Source organism: Pristiophorus japonicus, chromosome 1 (assembly GCF_044704955.1).
Source record: "Pristiophorus japonicus isolate sPriJap1 chromosome 1, sPriJap1.hap1, whole genome shotgun sequence".
NCBI classification, from domain to species: domain Eukaryota; kingdom Metazoa; phylum Chordata; class Chondrichthyes; family Pristiophoridae; genus Pristiophorus; species Pristiophorus japonicus.
Genome location: NC_091977.1, coordinates 61,554,087 through 61,571,200, shown reverse-complemented (window position 1 = coordinate 61,571,200; position 17,114 = coordinate 61,554,087). Strand labels below are relative to the sequence as shown.

General features: G+C 45.2%; 1 protein-coding gene across 1 annotated transcript in view; it reads right to left on the bottom strand.

Moving 5' to 3' along the window:
• The window catches only part of cenpe (centromere protein E), a 210,191-nt gene that overhangs the window by 92,719 nt on the left and 100,358 nt on the right, over positions 1 to 17,114 (bottom strand). Inside the window, exons 23-27 of the mRNA XM_070880180.1 lie at positions 14,775 to 14,969; positions 13,918 to 14,095; positions 8,599 to 8,753; positions 1,399 to 1,593; positions 589 to 766 (exon numbers count right to left, since the gene is read on the bottom strand). Coding sequence (XP_070736281.1) covers positions 589 to 766; positions 1,399 to 1,593; positions 8,599 to 8,753; positions 13,918 to 14,095; positions 14,775 to 14,969 — 901 coding nt within the window. The remainder of the gene's footprint in view (positions 1 to 588; positions 767 to 1,398; positions 1,594 to 8,598; positions 8,754 to 13,917; positions 14,096 to 14,774; positions 14,970 to 17,114) is intronic.

Genomic DNA, 17,114 nt, shown 5'->3' with positions numbered 1-17,114 from the left:
ACCACTTCACGCTCTCGGCGTTGAGATTCGAAGAGCTCAAACACTCTTCCAGATGCACTTTCCCCACCTAGGGCGGACTTTGGCCAGGGACTCCCAGATGTCAGAGGTGATGTCGCACTTTACCAGGGAGGCTTGGAGGGTGTCCGTGTAACATTTCCACTGCCCACCTTTGGCTCGTTTGCCATGACGGAGCTCCGCATAAAGCATTTGCTTGGGGAGTCTCGTGTCTGGCATGCGAACCACTTGGCCTGCCCAGTGAAGCTGATAGAGAGCGGTCAGTGCTTCAATGCTGGGAATTGTTCCAAAACTAGCTGCGCCTCTAGCCAAGCTGTTCCAGTACAGCTACAATACTGGCATCTACCCAACAATGTGGAAAATTGCACAGCTATGTCCTGTCCACAAAAAGCAGGACAAGTCCAACCTGGCCAATTAGCGCCCCAGTCTACTCTCAATCAGCAAAGTGATGGAAGGTGTTGTCGACGGTGCTGACCAAAGAGAAGTGCAAACTTGATCACTGCAGACAAAGATGAATGATAAACACAGGATTTATAATCTTAGAACTGATGAAAAATGGCTCATGAATCTCACCCATTCCCTTCTGTTTCTCCTGCTCCTGCATCAATTGCTGCTCCAACTCTTGAACTCGCCTTTCTTTGTCTTCAATATCATGCTGAAGTTGTACACATTTAGCCTTCTCTTTTTCCAACTGTGTGCAATGCAGATCGAATTCCTTTTTGTGATTCTCCACTCTACACTGCATTTCTTTCTGTAGAAAGCACATGGAAGCACACAGGCAATTCATTTCAGGCAACTCTAAAGAAATTGCTGCGAAACAAATAACTGCCTTTCGCTGCATCAACTTGCACAGCCTGCTCATAATGTGACATGAGTAGCATTTACATGATTATGTTAAAATAAATGTTGGCCAATCTTTCATTTGTGAATTCTGGAACCATAATTGGCCCTTTTAAGCTAATTCGTGCAATATTTAGGATACATCGAAAGAATCTGCGCCATTCCCAGATTCTGGGCAAAAATGCTGCTAACCAAAATCCAGTTTCATATCTAAGCTTACATGGCAAGCAGAGGGAAGAAATCTCAGCAGCTATTTAGCCAAAAAGAGGAGCTATACCATTTGACAACGGAGTTCACCAGAAATGAGGGAAGAAAGTGGGAAAGCCGTTAGCATTTTAATTTTTAATTGAAATTACAACATTCATAGTTTGATGTCTTTCTTCTGCAACAGAATAGATCTTTTGTGTTGAAAGAAAACACATTTTATAACTCCAGAAAGAATGCAAGAGGATTCCTACCGATGAGCAAATATCACATTCTTTTTAAAATGAGCTTAAAAAAAAACCAGAGGGATTTATCTATAATGATACTATTTTTTTTTACCTCTTGCTCAGTTTTCAAATTTTCCTGAAGATCCCTCTCAGATTGGAGGCTGACTAGTACTTCCTGGAGTTTGTTCCTATCCTGGACAATAGCCGACATTTCTCCACGCAAGTTCTCAAGTTGTTCTTCTCGGTCTACCAACAAACGATCACGTTCGGAGGTAACACCGTTCAGTTCTTCGGTTAGCTTTAGAACCTAAATGCATATTCAAGTCAATAACAGTTAACATTCTCCCAATGAAACACACATTGGAACTCTGCTGCCCAGCACATTTACATAAAAACCCTCATCTTCAAAACTCCCCACAGTTTCACCTGCAATCTTCTCTAGCCCCATGTACCAGTTCACAGTCTCCGCTCACCAGAGCATGGCCAACTATGCAATGCACATCCCTTTGATCCATCAGCAACTGAGCTTTTACCATGCCTCTGCATTCTGGGATGCTCTTCCCAAACCCTTTTGCTTCACCACTTTCTCCCCAGTATCAAGAGATTCCTCAAAACTTAGCTTTTCAATCATAGATGTTGTCACCTTCTCAAACTTCTTTCCTACTACCTGCTCAGTTTACCATCTCTTCCACTATGATGTGCCATTTTGCTTTTCTAAAAAGCACTTTCTAAATACAAGTAGCAGCTTTCACACAATAAATGTGGCAAAATTTACAGCAAAGTAAACCTTCATTTTAGATATAGTTTTCCTTTATTTAACCCTGTACAATTTATGACAGCTGTCATCCAACAATGAAAGTCATAGAATACTGGCCCTGGAGTTCTATTTCACTGTAGCCTCATGAATTCTTAATTGGGGCTGGGGTTTGGGGGGTGTGGGGGGGGGGGGGGGGGAAAGAGAAAGAGAAAGAGGGTACGGCAGGTGGGGACACATCCATGTTTTAGGCACACTGCCAAAAGAGAACGAATTGTCCAACTGTAAGCGCTTTAAAATTTTCACTGCCAAGGGTGGCAGTTATGTATTTGAGAAATACCAAGTGACTAATTGAAGCATGCCCAATTTGATCATACCCAAAATATTTGGTATATTTACTGCAATTAACTAAAGATTTAGCTGCAGCACTGCATGTGGTGGAAGCAAGAGTGCCAAGTGAAGCTTGAGCCAGAGTACAATCTTTGGACACAGAACAGCCTAATGACTTCTCTCCGGTAATTATTAAAGTAGTTTGTAACCTGGCTTTGCAGTTCTCCTGGTGTAGCCCAGTCTTTACACCTGCCCCCAACACATTTCCACTCCAACTTGGAATATTTGTGCTCCTCTATTTTGCACTCCATTTCCAATGTCAAAGTCTGACTAAAGAGAGGGTATGTTGAGAACTAATTCATTGACATCAGATTAATTTCAAATATTTCAAGAAAACATTCCCAATGAGCTTTTAATACAACTATACATGCTGTGAAATCTGCATGCTACAGGTGTAGTTGTAAGTGCAAAAAATGACCAAAACTACAACCCAATATGAGCACCAACCAAAAGCAAAGCTCCCCACTGTGTATTAAAATGAGGGCAAACTAACTCACAAAAAGTAAATCCATACACTGCACAATGAAAATTGCAAGAAGCTTTTATTTTGAGGGAAACAATGTAACACTGCCGTGCCAAAATGAAATGAGAAAAATCAGGGCTCTTGAATAAATATTTCACAAGAGGAGGAGAAACTATTTTGCTCAAACACTTAAAGGGAAAAGAATGCAATACATAATTCGAGTGATTATTCGTAATGCATTTTTGCCTCTTGAAGAGGTCACACATGCGCTGTACCCAATGGTGTGGCCTGCACCGCCACGCTTTCCTCGACTCCATGCAGAGAAGCTCAGGGGATTGGGTTGGTGGCCGGGAAAATGGGGGGGGGGGGGGGGATAGGGGTAAAGAGAGGAGGCGAGGATCGAATCTCCAGGGAAGGAGATGATGTCAGGAGACAACAACAGCGAGGATGGGGGAAAAAAGTGATCCAGGGCAAAAGAGAGGGGGTAGGGGAAATGAGAGCGAGAACGTGATCCAGCTGGATGTGGATCACATTCTTCCAACCCCACCTCAGCCTCACATTGTCCTTCTTCCCTCGAGACCTGGTTGATTTCTCGAAAAGCCCGGCCCGTGTGCGGCAACTGACATCATTGGACTGGACGAAATTCATAAGTCATGACTGTCACTCTTCACTTCACACCCAATCATCTTAGGCAGTCCCTCGGAGTCGAGGATGACTTACTTCCACACTAGAAATGAGTTCTCAGGTGACTGAAGAGTCCATTGCGGGACCAACGATCTCCGTCACAGGTGGGACAGATGTTGGTTGAAGGAACGGGGTGGGTGTGGTGCCTGGGTTGCCGCTTGCTCCTTCCGCTGTCTACGCTTCAGCTTGCTCTCAGCGAGGAGACTGTGTGTTCAGTGCCTTTTCCTCCACTTTGAGCGGGCTTGGGCCAGGGATTCCCAGGAGTCAGTGGGGATGTTGCACTTTTTCCAAGGAGGCTTTGAGGGTTTCCTTGAAGCGTTTCCTCTGCCCACCTGGGGCTCACTTGCTGTGTCGAAGCTCTGAGTAGAGCACTTGTTTTGGGAGTCTAGTGTCAGTCATGCAGATGATGTGGCCCGCCCAACAGAGCTAATCGAGCTGGGGATGTTAGGGTATTAAAAGAGATGGCAGAAGTTATAGCAGATGCATTTGTTATAATCTACCAAAATTCTCTGGACTCTGGGGAGGTACCAGCAGATTGGAGAGCAGCTAATGTAACGCCTCTGTTTAAAAAAAAAAAAGAGGGCAGGCAAAAGGCAGGTAAGTATAGGCCGGTTAGTTTAACATCTGTAGTGGGGAAAATGCTTGAAACTATTAAGGAAGAAATAGTGGGACATCTGGATAGGAATAGTGCAATCAAGCAGACGCAGCATGGATTCATGAAAGGGAAATCATGTTTAACTAACTTATTGGAATTCTTTGAGGATTAGGTGTACCGATGGATGTGGTGTATTTAGATTTCCAAAAGGCATTCGATAAGGTGCCACACAAAAGGTTACTGCAGAAGATAAAGGTACACGGAGTCAGAGGAAATGTATTAGCATGGATAGAGAATTGGCTGGCGAACAGAAAGCAGAGAGTCGAGATAAATGGGTCCTTTTCCGGTTGGAAATCAGTGGTTAGTGGTGTGCCACAGGGATCAGTACTGGGACCACAACTGTTTACAATATACATAGATGACCTAGAAGAGGGGACAGAGTGTAGTGCAACAAAATTTGCAACTAAGATTAGTGGGAAAGCGGGTTGTGTAGAGGACTGAGAGAGGCTACAAGGAGATTTGGATAGGTTAAGCGAATGGGCTAAGGTTTGGCAGATGGAATACAATGTCGGAAAGTGTGAGGTCATCCACCTTGGGGGAAAAAAAAAAAAAAACAGTAAAAGGGAATATTATTTGAATGGGGAGAAATTACAACATGCTGAGGTGCAGAGGGACCTGGGGGTCCTTGTGCATGAATTCCAAAAGGTTAGTTTGCAGGTGCAGCAGGTAATCAGGAAGGCAAATGGAATGTTGGCCTTCATTGCGAAAGGGATGGAGTACAAAAGCAGGGAGGTGTTGCTGCAACTGTATAAGGTATTGGTAAGGCCGCACCTGGAGTACTGCGTGCAGTTTTGGTCACCTTACTTAAGGAATGATATACTAGCTTTGGAAGGGGTACAGAGACGATTCACTAGGCTGATTCGAGAAAAGAGGGGGTTACCTTATGATGATAGATTGAGTAGACTGGGTCTTTACTCCTTGGAGTTCAGAAGGATGAGGGGTGATCTTATAGAAACATTTAAAATCATGAAAGGGATAGACAAGATAGAGGCAGAGAGGTTGTTTCCATTGGTGGGGGAAGACTAGAACTAGGGGGCACAGCCTCAAAATACGGAGGAGCCAATTTAAAACCGAGTTGAGAAAGAATTTCTTCTCCCAGAGGGTTGTGAATCTGTGGAATTCTCTGCCCAAGGAAGCAGTTGAGGCTGGCTCATTGAATGTTTTCAAGTCAAAGATAGATAGATTTTTAAGCAATAAGGGAATTAAGGGTTACGGGGAGAGGGCGGGTAAGTGGAGCTGAGTCCACGACCAGATCAGCCATGATCTTATTGAATGGCGGAGCAGGCTCGAGGGGCTAGATGGCCTACTCCTGTTCCTAATTCTTATGTTGGCCTGTGCGAGAACACAGAAATTGGTGTGCCTATCCTGCCAATGGATTTGCAGGATCTTGCGGAGGCAGCGTTGGTAGTACTGCTCCAGTGTTTTGAGGTGCCTGCTGTGCATAGTCAGTCAATGTCTCTGAAGCATATAGGAGGGCGGGTATTATTATTGCTGTGTAGACCATGAGGTAAGTGCTGGGTTTGATGTCCTGGTCTTCAAACAATCTTCCTCAGATGACCGAAGGCAGCACTGGTACACAAGGTGGTGTTGGGACTTCGTCGTCAATGTCTGCCCTTGTTGACCGTAGGCTCCTGAGGTTTGGAAAATGGTCCATGTTGTCCAAGGCCTCGTCGTGGATTTTGATAAGCGGGGGGAGGGGCAGCAGTGTTGTGTGGCGAGGGCAGGTTGGTAGAGGACCTGTGTCTTACGGATGTTTAGTGCAAGGCCTATGCTCTCATACGCCTCAGGGGTGGTGTTGATAGCTTGGCGTTCGGCCTCCGAGTGTACGCAGATGCAAGCGTCGACTGCGTACTGTAATTCAACGACAGAGGATGGGACGACCTTGGATCTGGCCTGGAGGCAGCGGAGGTTGAACAGATTCCCATTTGTTCTGTAATTTTGCTTCACTCCAGCGGGGAGCTTGCTGAGGGTGAGGAGCATTGCAGCAACGAAGATAAAGAGCAGAGCATTGGTGCGCTGACACAGCTTTGCTTGACCCCGGTCCGAACGTGAATTGGGTCGGTGGTGGATCCGTTGGTCAGGATCACAGCTTGCATGTCATTGTGAAGCAGGCGGAAGATGGTGACCATCTTGAGGGCAGCCGAAACAGAGTAGGACGTTCCATAATCCCTCACGGTTGACAGTGTCGAAGACCTTAGCAAGGTTCCCTGCATTCATCTTGTAATTGCCACACGGTGAAGATAGTGTCCATTATGCCCCTTAGTGGGCAGAATCCGCATTGCGACTCAGAGCTCTTCAGCCACAGGGAGAAGACAACCGGAGGAGGATTCTTGCGATAACTTTCTACGTGGCCGACAGCAGGGAAACTCCTCTAGTTACTGGAGTCGTACATGTCACCTTTCTTGAAGATGGTCACGATTATGGCATCCGAGATCTCCTGGCATGCTCTTCTCCTTCCAGATAAGAGAAATGAGAGCATGTATTCATGCCAATAATGCTTCCACACCATGTTTTATTGCTTCGGTGGGGGTTCCATCTGCTCCTGATGCCTTGTTGTTCTTCAGCTGTCAGATGGCCTTTTCTACCTCGTGCCGGGGTGGGGTTGTGCTGAGATGGTGGCGGGTAGCATGCTGCGGGATGGAATCAAGTCACGTCAAAGACAAAGAGTCTCAGTTAAGGAGATCTTTGAAATGCTCCTTCCAGCAGGACCGACAGCCGCTCCGTCCTTGATGAGTACCTCTCCATTCTGCGCCAGCAGCGTGGTCGGGCCTTGGGTGCTTGGGCAGTAGGTGGTCTTGACTGCACTAAAGAATCCTCGTACGTCGTGGTGATCAGCTAACTGCTGGATCTCCTGCGCTTTCTCCATCCACCAAATGTTGCGGGTTTTTTGTTGGACGTCAGTCTTTAGCCGTCTGCAGAGCTGCTTTCTTACTCTAGAGTTGTGTTGATTTCAAGTCCAGAAATTCCTTGTGCTTGTGGCTCATTAGCTCCTGGATCTCCTGGTCGTTCTCATTGAACCAGTCTTCGTGTTTCTTGGTCGAGTAACTGAACGCCTCTTTACAGGTGCTAATTATGGAGGCCTTGAGGGCAGACCAGGTGTGGACACACTGCGTCACCGGGAGTTGCCAGGTTGACAGTGAGGCGCTGGCTGAATAGGGCTTTCTTAGCAGGATCTTGGAATGCCCAAGCGTTGATTTTTCTGCGGCATAGTTTCTGTTGCCGTCGCTGCTTTGAGGCTACATTGTTGACGGAGTGGATTAGGCGATGGTCCGTCCAGCAGTCATCAGCTTCTGTCATGGCGCGGGTGATGCGCACGTCCTTGCGGTCCCTCGCTCGATGATAGTCAAGCAGATGCCAGTGTTTGGAGTGAGGGTGTTGCCATGAAGCCTTGTATTTGTCACTGAAGGAACAAGGTGTTGGCTATGACAAGGCGATGTTCTAAGCATTGTGTCAGGAGCAGGGTGTCGTTGAATTTCCCTACCCCCTCTCTTCCGATCACAACTCCCCAAAGGTCTGTGTCCTTTCCAACTCTGGTGTTGAAGTTGCCAAGGAGGATCAGCTTGTCGCCTGTTAGGACTCGGGACATGGATTGTTCCAGGCTGGAGTAGAATTCCTCATTGGTCTTGTCTGTAGCTACCAGTGTTGGGACATACTCGCTGAAGACTAGTGAACTGGTTCCAGGCTAGGGTGAGCCGAAGCTCACCTGGTAACAATCTGACGCACACAGAATGCCCCCTCTATGGGGGTGGGTGGGGTCAGATGTTCAAGAACTGGTGGGGAGGAAAGGGAGGGAAGGAGGTCAGGAACTTGTTTGGGGAGCGGGGTCAGGAACTTGTGTGGGGTTTGCGGGGGGGGGGGGGGAAAAGAGAAAAAGAAGGGCCTAACAGAAGGGTGAGCCCTGTCTGTTCTCTGAAAGCTGTACTGGAAACTCAGTCAAGAATCTGGCAGTCAAAATGAATGGAAATATTACACAATGCAAAGTACTTGATTAATTAGGCAGGCAAGATCTAATTATACAGTCCAGACAAACTGCTGGGTGTGTCACATCCTCCAATGGGATAAATCTGAAATCTGGTCTCATCATCCAAGGGGACCAATCAGAACTTTGGTGTTGCAAATACACACTGCCATAAATAATCTGTTATGTGACACCCAGAAGATTTTCTAACTTTCTAACCAGGGTGATTTGACAAAAGGAAAAATGGCACAATTGGAAGTTGCTTGAAAATGTGCTTTCAAAAGTAATTCACTGGTCATTTGGGCCTTCTGAGAATGTGATAAGTGATATACAAGTTCTTTCTTTCAAATATAAATCGAGGCATAAAAGTCAAGTATTCTCTACAGGTACTCATTACACCTTCATTACCTGTTTTGTTAATTCATCTACTTTTTCAGGCAACGACTTGTATGGTGATAAAAGATCTGCTTCTTGCTGCAAACTAGTCTTTTCTTTTTCTGCTTTATCCAACTGTTGCTTAAGATCAGCAATGTTCTTTTCCAAACGAACACTATCCAATAAATCTAGGTTTATCAACAGAAGATAGCATTAAAATGCTGGTTGACAGTTTCAAGGTACAAGGATATAAACAGAGTTAAGACCTTCTCATATACATGGATTTCAATATTAGAGGTTGATTTTTTTCCCGTCAACACAAGTAATGCAAACACAAAAATAGGAGGATCCCCTATCTGTAAATATCACCTCCTCTCCCCCACCAGTGAAAATTTAGATTATGGGTTCACCTGGTTTCAAATGGTTTTACTTTGACCTTCACCTTTAGTATTTCACCCTCGCTGAACAAAACTCAACATCCAGATTGGAATGGTACAGCAATGTAAACCCCAAGTTTGGTTTGGGGGAGTGGGGGGGGGGGGGGGGGGGGGAAAGAGAAAGAGAAAATGAGGGAAGGAAAATTACAAGAGCAATACCTATCAACGTTTTAATCTTGGTACTCCCGCACAACAATTTCACTGGGTTACCAAGTCCCCACAATTTTCCATACCCCCAAAATCTTTTGACTCAGATTAACCTTACTCTTTATGCTCTGTTCTGCAAGAGTTTGCAGATTCTCCAAAACATAGATCCAAGCATAACATTTTTTTAAACTATTTAAAAAATCTGTTCATCAATCCCACAATCAACAGATCACATGAAAGCTCGGCAGTCCTGCCACATCCAGTCGTGAATGGTGGTGGACAATTAAACAACGAACGGGAAGGAGAGGCTCCATGAATATCCCCATCCTCAATGATGACAGTACAGCATACGCAAGTACAGAAGACAAGGCTGAAGTATTTACAACCATCTTCAGCCAGAAGTGTGGAGTGAATGATCCAGATCGGCCTCCTCCAGAGGACCCACCATCACAGAAGTCAGTCTTCAGTCAATTCGATTCACTCCACATAAGAAATGGCTAAGCGCACTGGATACAGCAAAGACTATACGCTCCAACAACATCCCGGCTGTTGTGCTGAAGACTTGCGCCCCAGAACTAGCTGCGCCTCTAGCCAAGCTCTTCTAGTACAGCTACAACACTGGCATTAACCCAACAATGTGGAAAATTGCCCAGGTATGTCCTGTCCACAAAAAGCAGGACAAATCCAATCTGGCCAATTAGCGACCCATCAGCTAATTACAGCAAAATCAAAATTTTAGCATCGGGTTAGCATTAGAGTGCGCAACTTTCGCCAAATGAAAGTTCCCGACCGGCGTTAGCACTAATTCCGGTGTTGCACGACAGAATGTGTGTGCTAGAGCCGAAAGTTCCGACTGAAAAAAAAATTGCCCGTTCTGCGCATGGACTAATTGTTTTTGTTGCCGTGTTTCTCGTCTGCTGTCTGATCGCAAATGTTAATACAGAGTGCGGCCAACCATGCGCAGAGCACCCGGGGCTGAATTATTCGATTTTCATGGAGGACAACGACACCAGGCACCGTGCACGAAGAATCACAAGAGGCTAACGAAACTCTTGTGGGGGGAAGGGAGGCTGTGGAAAGGGGATGGCAGGAACTCCACAGGAGGGGTGGATCCAGACCCCTGCCAGTGATTTTTTAACAAGATCTGGAAGGAGATCGCTGAGGAGGTCTCCGCCTCAGATACAGTAATAAGGACTGCAATAGTGTGCCGAAAAAGTTTAACAATCTTTCGAGGATCGTTAGAATAAAATTTTTATTCATGCATTCTTTATTACTTAAATTATAAATCTCACTAGTCATTGTTTCTGCGCACTCTGGGTTGATTCCTAAAATGCATGACACAGATAAGCTTAGTGTGTAACCCTATTTGACATGAATGATCTTTACACATTAAGATTGCTTTGAGAGATCTGATATGTTTCCACACTTCGATGTCCTCCGGATGAACCACTTGCAACTTACAAGGCCATTAAACAGAGTACTCTATTACATTCAGACAGTATGGTACAAGTGCCTTGGTGACTATCTGTGTGTGCCACAAGAGCCGATGGACCCTCTGGTAACTATTGCCATTTTCATCTTTGCATGGAAAGTCGTCGCACAACCATCGGGAACAGCTGTAGTCAGGCAGCGGTCCACCTCAGACCGTACCATTTACAGACCTGGAAGAGCAAGTGGCAGGCTTCATCGGGATCTCAGGTCGGGCAACTGCCACTGGTGGCACTGACGCCTGCTTGCATCCAGAGGGCGAGTCCTGCACGCTCCCTGGGCTAGGTTGGGTCAATGTGATGCAGTGTCTGTGGAATAGGGTTAGGGCAATATGATGGTGTCTCTGGACTAAATATAATGGAGTCGCAGCGGTCCTTCAGATGAGCCTGTGCTAAGTGACATTCCTCATGTCATCCTGCCCCCTACCACTCGTCTGTTGCTTTTTACTTCCAGATGACTAGTCAGAGATGCCGAATCCTTGGGATCAATCCTCCACATCAGCCCATCATGTGGAGGGGGAGGAATTTGACCGAAACCGATCAGCTAACTCGGGGAGGGGGGGGCGGGGGAAGCAGAGGGCAGATGCAGTGTACAGCTCTTTTAACACTAGTAAACACGTTGTCAGAGGATGATCAAACATTCCCAGGCTTTAACATCTCCGAGGCTCCTGGGACTAGTAACATGCAGCAACGCAGTTCTGGGGTTAGCTCCTTGATGTCCTGCGTAGGATTATCGCAAACATTGACAGTCTGAAAGCGACCATAACAGAGGTAGGGTCGCAGATTGTCAGGTGCGAGCTGCGAAACCTGCGAGGCCATCAACACCCACGTGAGGCTGGTGGCCTCCACCAATCTCAGTGGAGTCCCGGAAAGTGTTGAGAGCAGCCTTTCCAAGTTCCCCAGTGTGACACCCAGACACACCCCATAACTGGCGATGCCGATGAAGAGGCTCGCCAATCACAAGCCGAGCCATCCACGGCATGAGCTGGTCCAGTGTATCCCCAATGTCTCTTCACGCAACACCGCAGCGCTCTGACAACATTGCTGCACGCTATCGTGGTACTACTTTGGGTGCAACAAGCAGACGACGGAGGGGGGGGGGTATGGGAAAGCCAGTGTTGAAAGATCGTGGGGCAGGGGTGTTTGTTATCATGTTTTTGTTGTAGTATAATCACAGTTTGAGCACAATTTATGTTATTTTATTAAAGTTTTGACGCTTTCAAATTATGGTCACAGTTTAAATTTTTTTTTAATTAAAAACAACGTCTGATGAATTCTTTTGTTCACCTTAACCATTCCTATGTAGTGTCTCATTTGCAGAAGAAGAGGGGGAATAGTCAACATGGTGGGATAGAGTAGCAAGGCAATGGTCAACCTTGCCATTCATTTTTCAAGCAAAGCATTCACTTATGAGCTGCTGACGTAAGGCTTTTGCAGCAGCAAAGTTTCCACGATGCCTCCCGTGTGGTTGTGATGGGGGTAATGGTGACATGGGTTCCTCACCAGGCTCCTCGTCCTCTTCCCCTCTCTCCCGAGGTTCTCCTACAACCCCCATTGGCAAATACTGACCCCTAATGATAACTAAGTTGTGTAGCATACAGCACACCACAATGAACACAGAGACCTGCGGGGAGTATTTTTGGCAGCCTCTAGCATTGTCCAGGCATCAGAAGAGCTGCTTGAGCACTCTAATTGTCTGTTTGACGATGTCACGTGTGGCTGCATGGCTCTCATTATAGCGATACTCGGCTTCTGTCTGAGGGTTCCAGGGGGTGTGGCGTGTGGGGGGGGGGGGGGTGGAGGGGAAGGCCATGAGCCAGGTGGTGAGGCCATAACCTTTGTCCCCGAGCAACTAGCTCTGGCCTTATGATTGACACTGGAACAGGCCTGAGACAGTGCTCTCATGCAAGATGAAAGCATCATGGATGCTCCCTGGATAGTGGGCATTGACTGCCATGATGCGCCGAGTATGGTCGCAGATGATCTGTACGTTCATGGAGTGGAATCCCTTTCAGTTTCAGTAAATCTCGATTATGTAAAGGTGCTTGCAGGGCGACGTGCGTGCAGTCAAGGGCACCCTGAATCTTGAGGATGGCAGCAAATCGTCCAAAACCTACAACCCTCTCATTTTGGGCCTCCATGGTCATTGGGAAGTTTATGAAGTTCATCCTGAGTGCGTACAGTGCAGTGCAGTAGTCAGTTGACGAATGCTGCAGTGTGTAATGTGCTGTGAAATGGAGCATATGTCCCCCGCTGATGCCAGAAAGGAGCCAGAGGTATAGAAGTCAAGTGCCACAGTCACCTTCACCTCGACAGGCAGTGCAGTCCTGATGCTACTGGTAGGCTGTAGGTCTGCCTTTATGAGCTGGCATATCTCTCAGCACTTCCTTTCAGAAGCACAGCCTTCTATAACGCACTGTGCCTCAAAGAGCTGCAGGTATGAGTGCTGCTCCCTGTAAAATCATTGGGAATAAAGCCTCCTCCCCATACGTCTGCAACCTCTTCAATTACGTTGAAAATGATCAATAAGCCTTCTTGCAGCTCGACGCTGTATAAATGAAGCAGCCAGGAATAATGGCTGACTTAGTAGAGTCCCATCTTTTAAAATATTCTTTAAAACAAACTTATAAGCTCACATAAAACTTGAGCATGAAAAATGTAGCCTCCTTCTCGCAATCTTTTTATGCACTCAACTATAAAGCTCCTTTTTCAAAAATGGCACAGTTAGCAGCGGGTGCGCCTGCTTTTTGCTGGAGGGTTCCCAGGCGGACGCTAAATCGGGCGATATGGCCGAAAGTTCAGCCCGGGACAGTAGCGAAGCATTGGATTTCATCAATTCGCGTGCAAACGGTGAAAACATCAGGCAGGCGCTAAGCTTTAGCGCCGCCACAAAACCACTGATGAAAGTTCCACACGGGCTTGCGTCCCGCCAAGTGCTAAACGGGGTGCAAATCAGCCAAAAATCCAGTCCATAATCTTTTAATGAGGTATTAAATTTAGAATCAAATAAAATAGCTAGGGAGATATCATGGTGTTTTGTCAGAAGCTGGGGACACAGTTTGTGAACCCCTGCTTGGAATGTTTTAATACAAACACCCCATTTATAAAATGTGCTTAGTCTATTGACAAAGCAAAAAGAAAGAAATAAATTTTTTTTAAACGGTTAACTTTAATATGTTAAATTAATTGTGTAATGATTTAGTTTATGAGATCCAATTTAAAAAGAAGCGCTCATAACTTAGTCTTGTGAATTAAGATGAAAAATGTCTCATGAATCTCACCCATTCCCTTCTGTTTCTCCTGCTCCTGCATCAATTGCTGCTCCAACTCTTGAACTCTCCTTTCTTTGTCTTCAAGATCATGCTGAAGTTGTACACATTTAGCCTTCTCTTCTTCAAACTGTGTGCAATGCAGATCTAATTCCTTTTTGTGATTCTCCACTCTACACTGCATTTCTTTCTGTTGAAAGCACATGGAAGAGCACAGGCAATAAATCAGGCAATTCATTTCAGGCAACTCTAAAGAAATTGCTGCAAAACAAATAACTGCCTTTCGCTGTTTCAACTTACTCTGCCTGCTTATAATGTGGCATGAGCAGCATTGATATGATGTTAATATGCATTTAGTATTGACCCTTTAAAATAAATGTTGGCCAATCTTTCATTTGTGAATTCTGGAACCATAATTGGCCCTTTTAAGCTAATTCGTGCAATATTTAGGATACATCGAAAGAATCTGCGCCATTCCCAGATTCTGGGCAAAAAAGCTGCTAACCAAAATCCAGTTTCATATCTAAGCTTACATGGCAAGCAGAGGGAAGAAATCTCAGCAGCAATTTAGCCAAAAAGGAGCTATACCATTTGACAACCGAGTTCACCAGAGATGAGGGAAGAAAGCAGGTCATTGATAGGAAAGCCGTTGTAATTTCAATTAAAACTTAAAATGCTAACATTCATTGTTTGATGTCTTTCTTCTGCAACAGAATAAATCTTTTTCGTTGAAAGAAAACACATTTTATAATTCCAGAAAGAATGCAAGAGGATTCCTGCTGATGAGCAAATATCACATTCTTTTTAAAATGAGTTTTTAAAAAAACAACCAAGGTAATTAATCTATAAAGATACTATTTTTTTTTTACCTCTTGCTCAGTTTTCAAATTTTCCTGAAGATCCCTCTCAGATTGGAGGCTGACTAGTACTTCCTGGAGTTTGTTCCTATCCTGGACAATAGCCGACATTTCTCCACGCAAGTTCTCAAGTTGTTCTTCTCGGTCTACCAACAAACGATCACGTTCGGAGGTAACACCGTTCAGTTCTTCGGTTAGCTTTAGAACCTAAATGCATATTCAAGTCAATAACAGTCATTCTCCCAATGAAACACACATTGGAACTCTGCTGCCCAGCACATTTACATAAAAAACCTCATCTTCAAAACTCCCCACAGTTTCACCTGCAATCTTCTCTAGCCCCATGTACCAGTTCACAGTCTCCGCTCACCAGAGCATGGCCAACTATGCAATGCACATCCCTTTGATCCATCAGCAACTGAGCTTTTACCATGCCTCTGCATTCTGGGATTCTCTTCCCAAATCCTTTTGCCTCACCACTTTCTCCCCAGTATCAAGAGACTCCTCAAAACTTACCTTTTCGATCATGGATTACGTCACCAATTCGAATTTCTTTCCTACTACCTGCTCAGTTTACCATCTCTTCCACTATGATGTGCCATTTTGCTTTTCTAAAAAGCACTTTCTAAATACAAGTAGCAGCTTTCACACAATAAATGTGGCAAAATTTACAGCAAAGTAAACCTTCATTTTAGATATAGTTTTCCTTTATTTAACCCTGTACAATTTATGACGGCTGTCATCCAACAATGAAAGTCAGAGAACACTGGCCCTCGAGTTCTATTTCACTGTAGCCTCATGAATTCTTAATTGGGGTGGGGGGGGTGGCGCAGCTGGTGGGGACACATCCATGTTTTAGGCACACTGCCAAAAGAGAACGAATTGTCCAACTGCAAGCGCTTTAAAATTTTCATGGCCATGGGTGGCAGTTACGTATTTGAGAAATACCAAGCGACTGTAATTGAAGCATGCCCAAAGTTGATCATACCCAAAATATTTGGTATATTTACTGCAATTAACTAAAGATTTAGCTGCAGCACTGCATGTGATGGAAGCAAGAGTGCCAAGTGAAGCTTGGGAGCTTGAGCTAGAGTACAATCTTTGGACACAGAACAGCCCAATGACTTCTCTCCGGTAATTATTAAAGTAGTTTGTAACCTGGCTTTGCAGTTCTCCTGGTGTAGCCCAGTCTTTACACCTGCTCCTAACACATTTCCACTCCAACTTGGAATATTTGTGCGCCTCTATTTTGCACTCCATTTCCAATGTCAAAGTCTGACTAAAGAGGGTATGTTAAGAGAACTAATTCATTGACATCAGATTAGTTTCAAATATTTCAAGAAAACATTCCCAAATGAGCTTTTAATACAAATGAACATGCTGTGAAATCTGCAAAATTGCATGCTACAGGTTGTAAAAGTATAAAATTACCAAAACTACAATCCAATATGGGCATCAACCAAAGCAAGGCTCTCCACTGGGTATTAAAACAATGGCAAATTAACTTAAAGTAAATCCATAAACTACACAACAAAAATGATTGCAAGAAGCTTTTATTTAGAGGGCAACAATGTAAAACTGCTGTGCCAAAATGAAATGAGAAAAAAAATCAGGGCTCTTAAATAAATACTTCGCAAGAGGAGGAGAAACTATTTTGCTCAAACAAGGTTCGAGAAAAAAAAACTTAAAGGGAAAAGCATGGAATACATAATTGGAGTGATTATTTGCAATGTATTTTTGACTCTCGAACAGGTCGCGCATGCGCAGTGCCTAATGGTGTGGCCTGCACTGCCATGTTTTCCTCGACTCCATGCAGAGAACTCAGGGGATCCGGTTGATGGCTGGGAGGGGTGGGGAAAGAAAGGAGAGGATCGAAGGGGGAGGAGGAGGAGAGGGATTGAAGGGGGAAGAAGAGAGGAGCTCCGAGGAGGGAGAAGAGGTCAAGAATCTGGGGGGGGGGGGGAGGGGAGGGGGTTAAAATAAGAGCACACAGAGAACACCGACGATTGGGAAAAATGTGATCCAGGTCTAAGGGGGTGGGGGAAATGAGAGAGAGAACAAGAGAGAGAGAACGAGAGAGAGAGAGAGAGAGAGAACGAGAGAGAGAGAGAGAACGAGAGAGAGAGAGAGAGAAAACGAGAGAGAGAGAGAGAGAGAGAGAGAGAAAACGAGAGAACACGTGATTCAGATGGGAACACAGATCCAGTTCTCCCCCCTCTGTTGGACGTGGATTACATTCATACAACCCCATCCCCCATTCTCCCTCTAAACCTAATTGATTTCTTGAAAAGTCCGGCCCATGAGCGGCAACTGACATCATTGGACTGGACGAAATCCAGAAGTCATGACTGT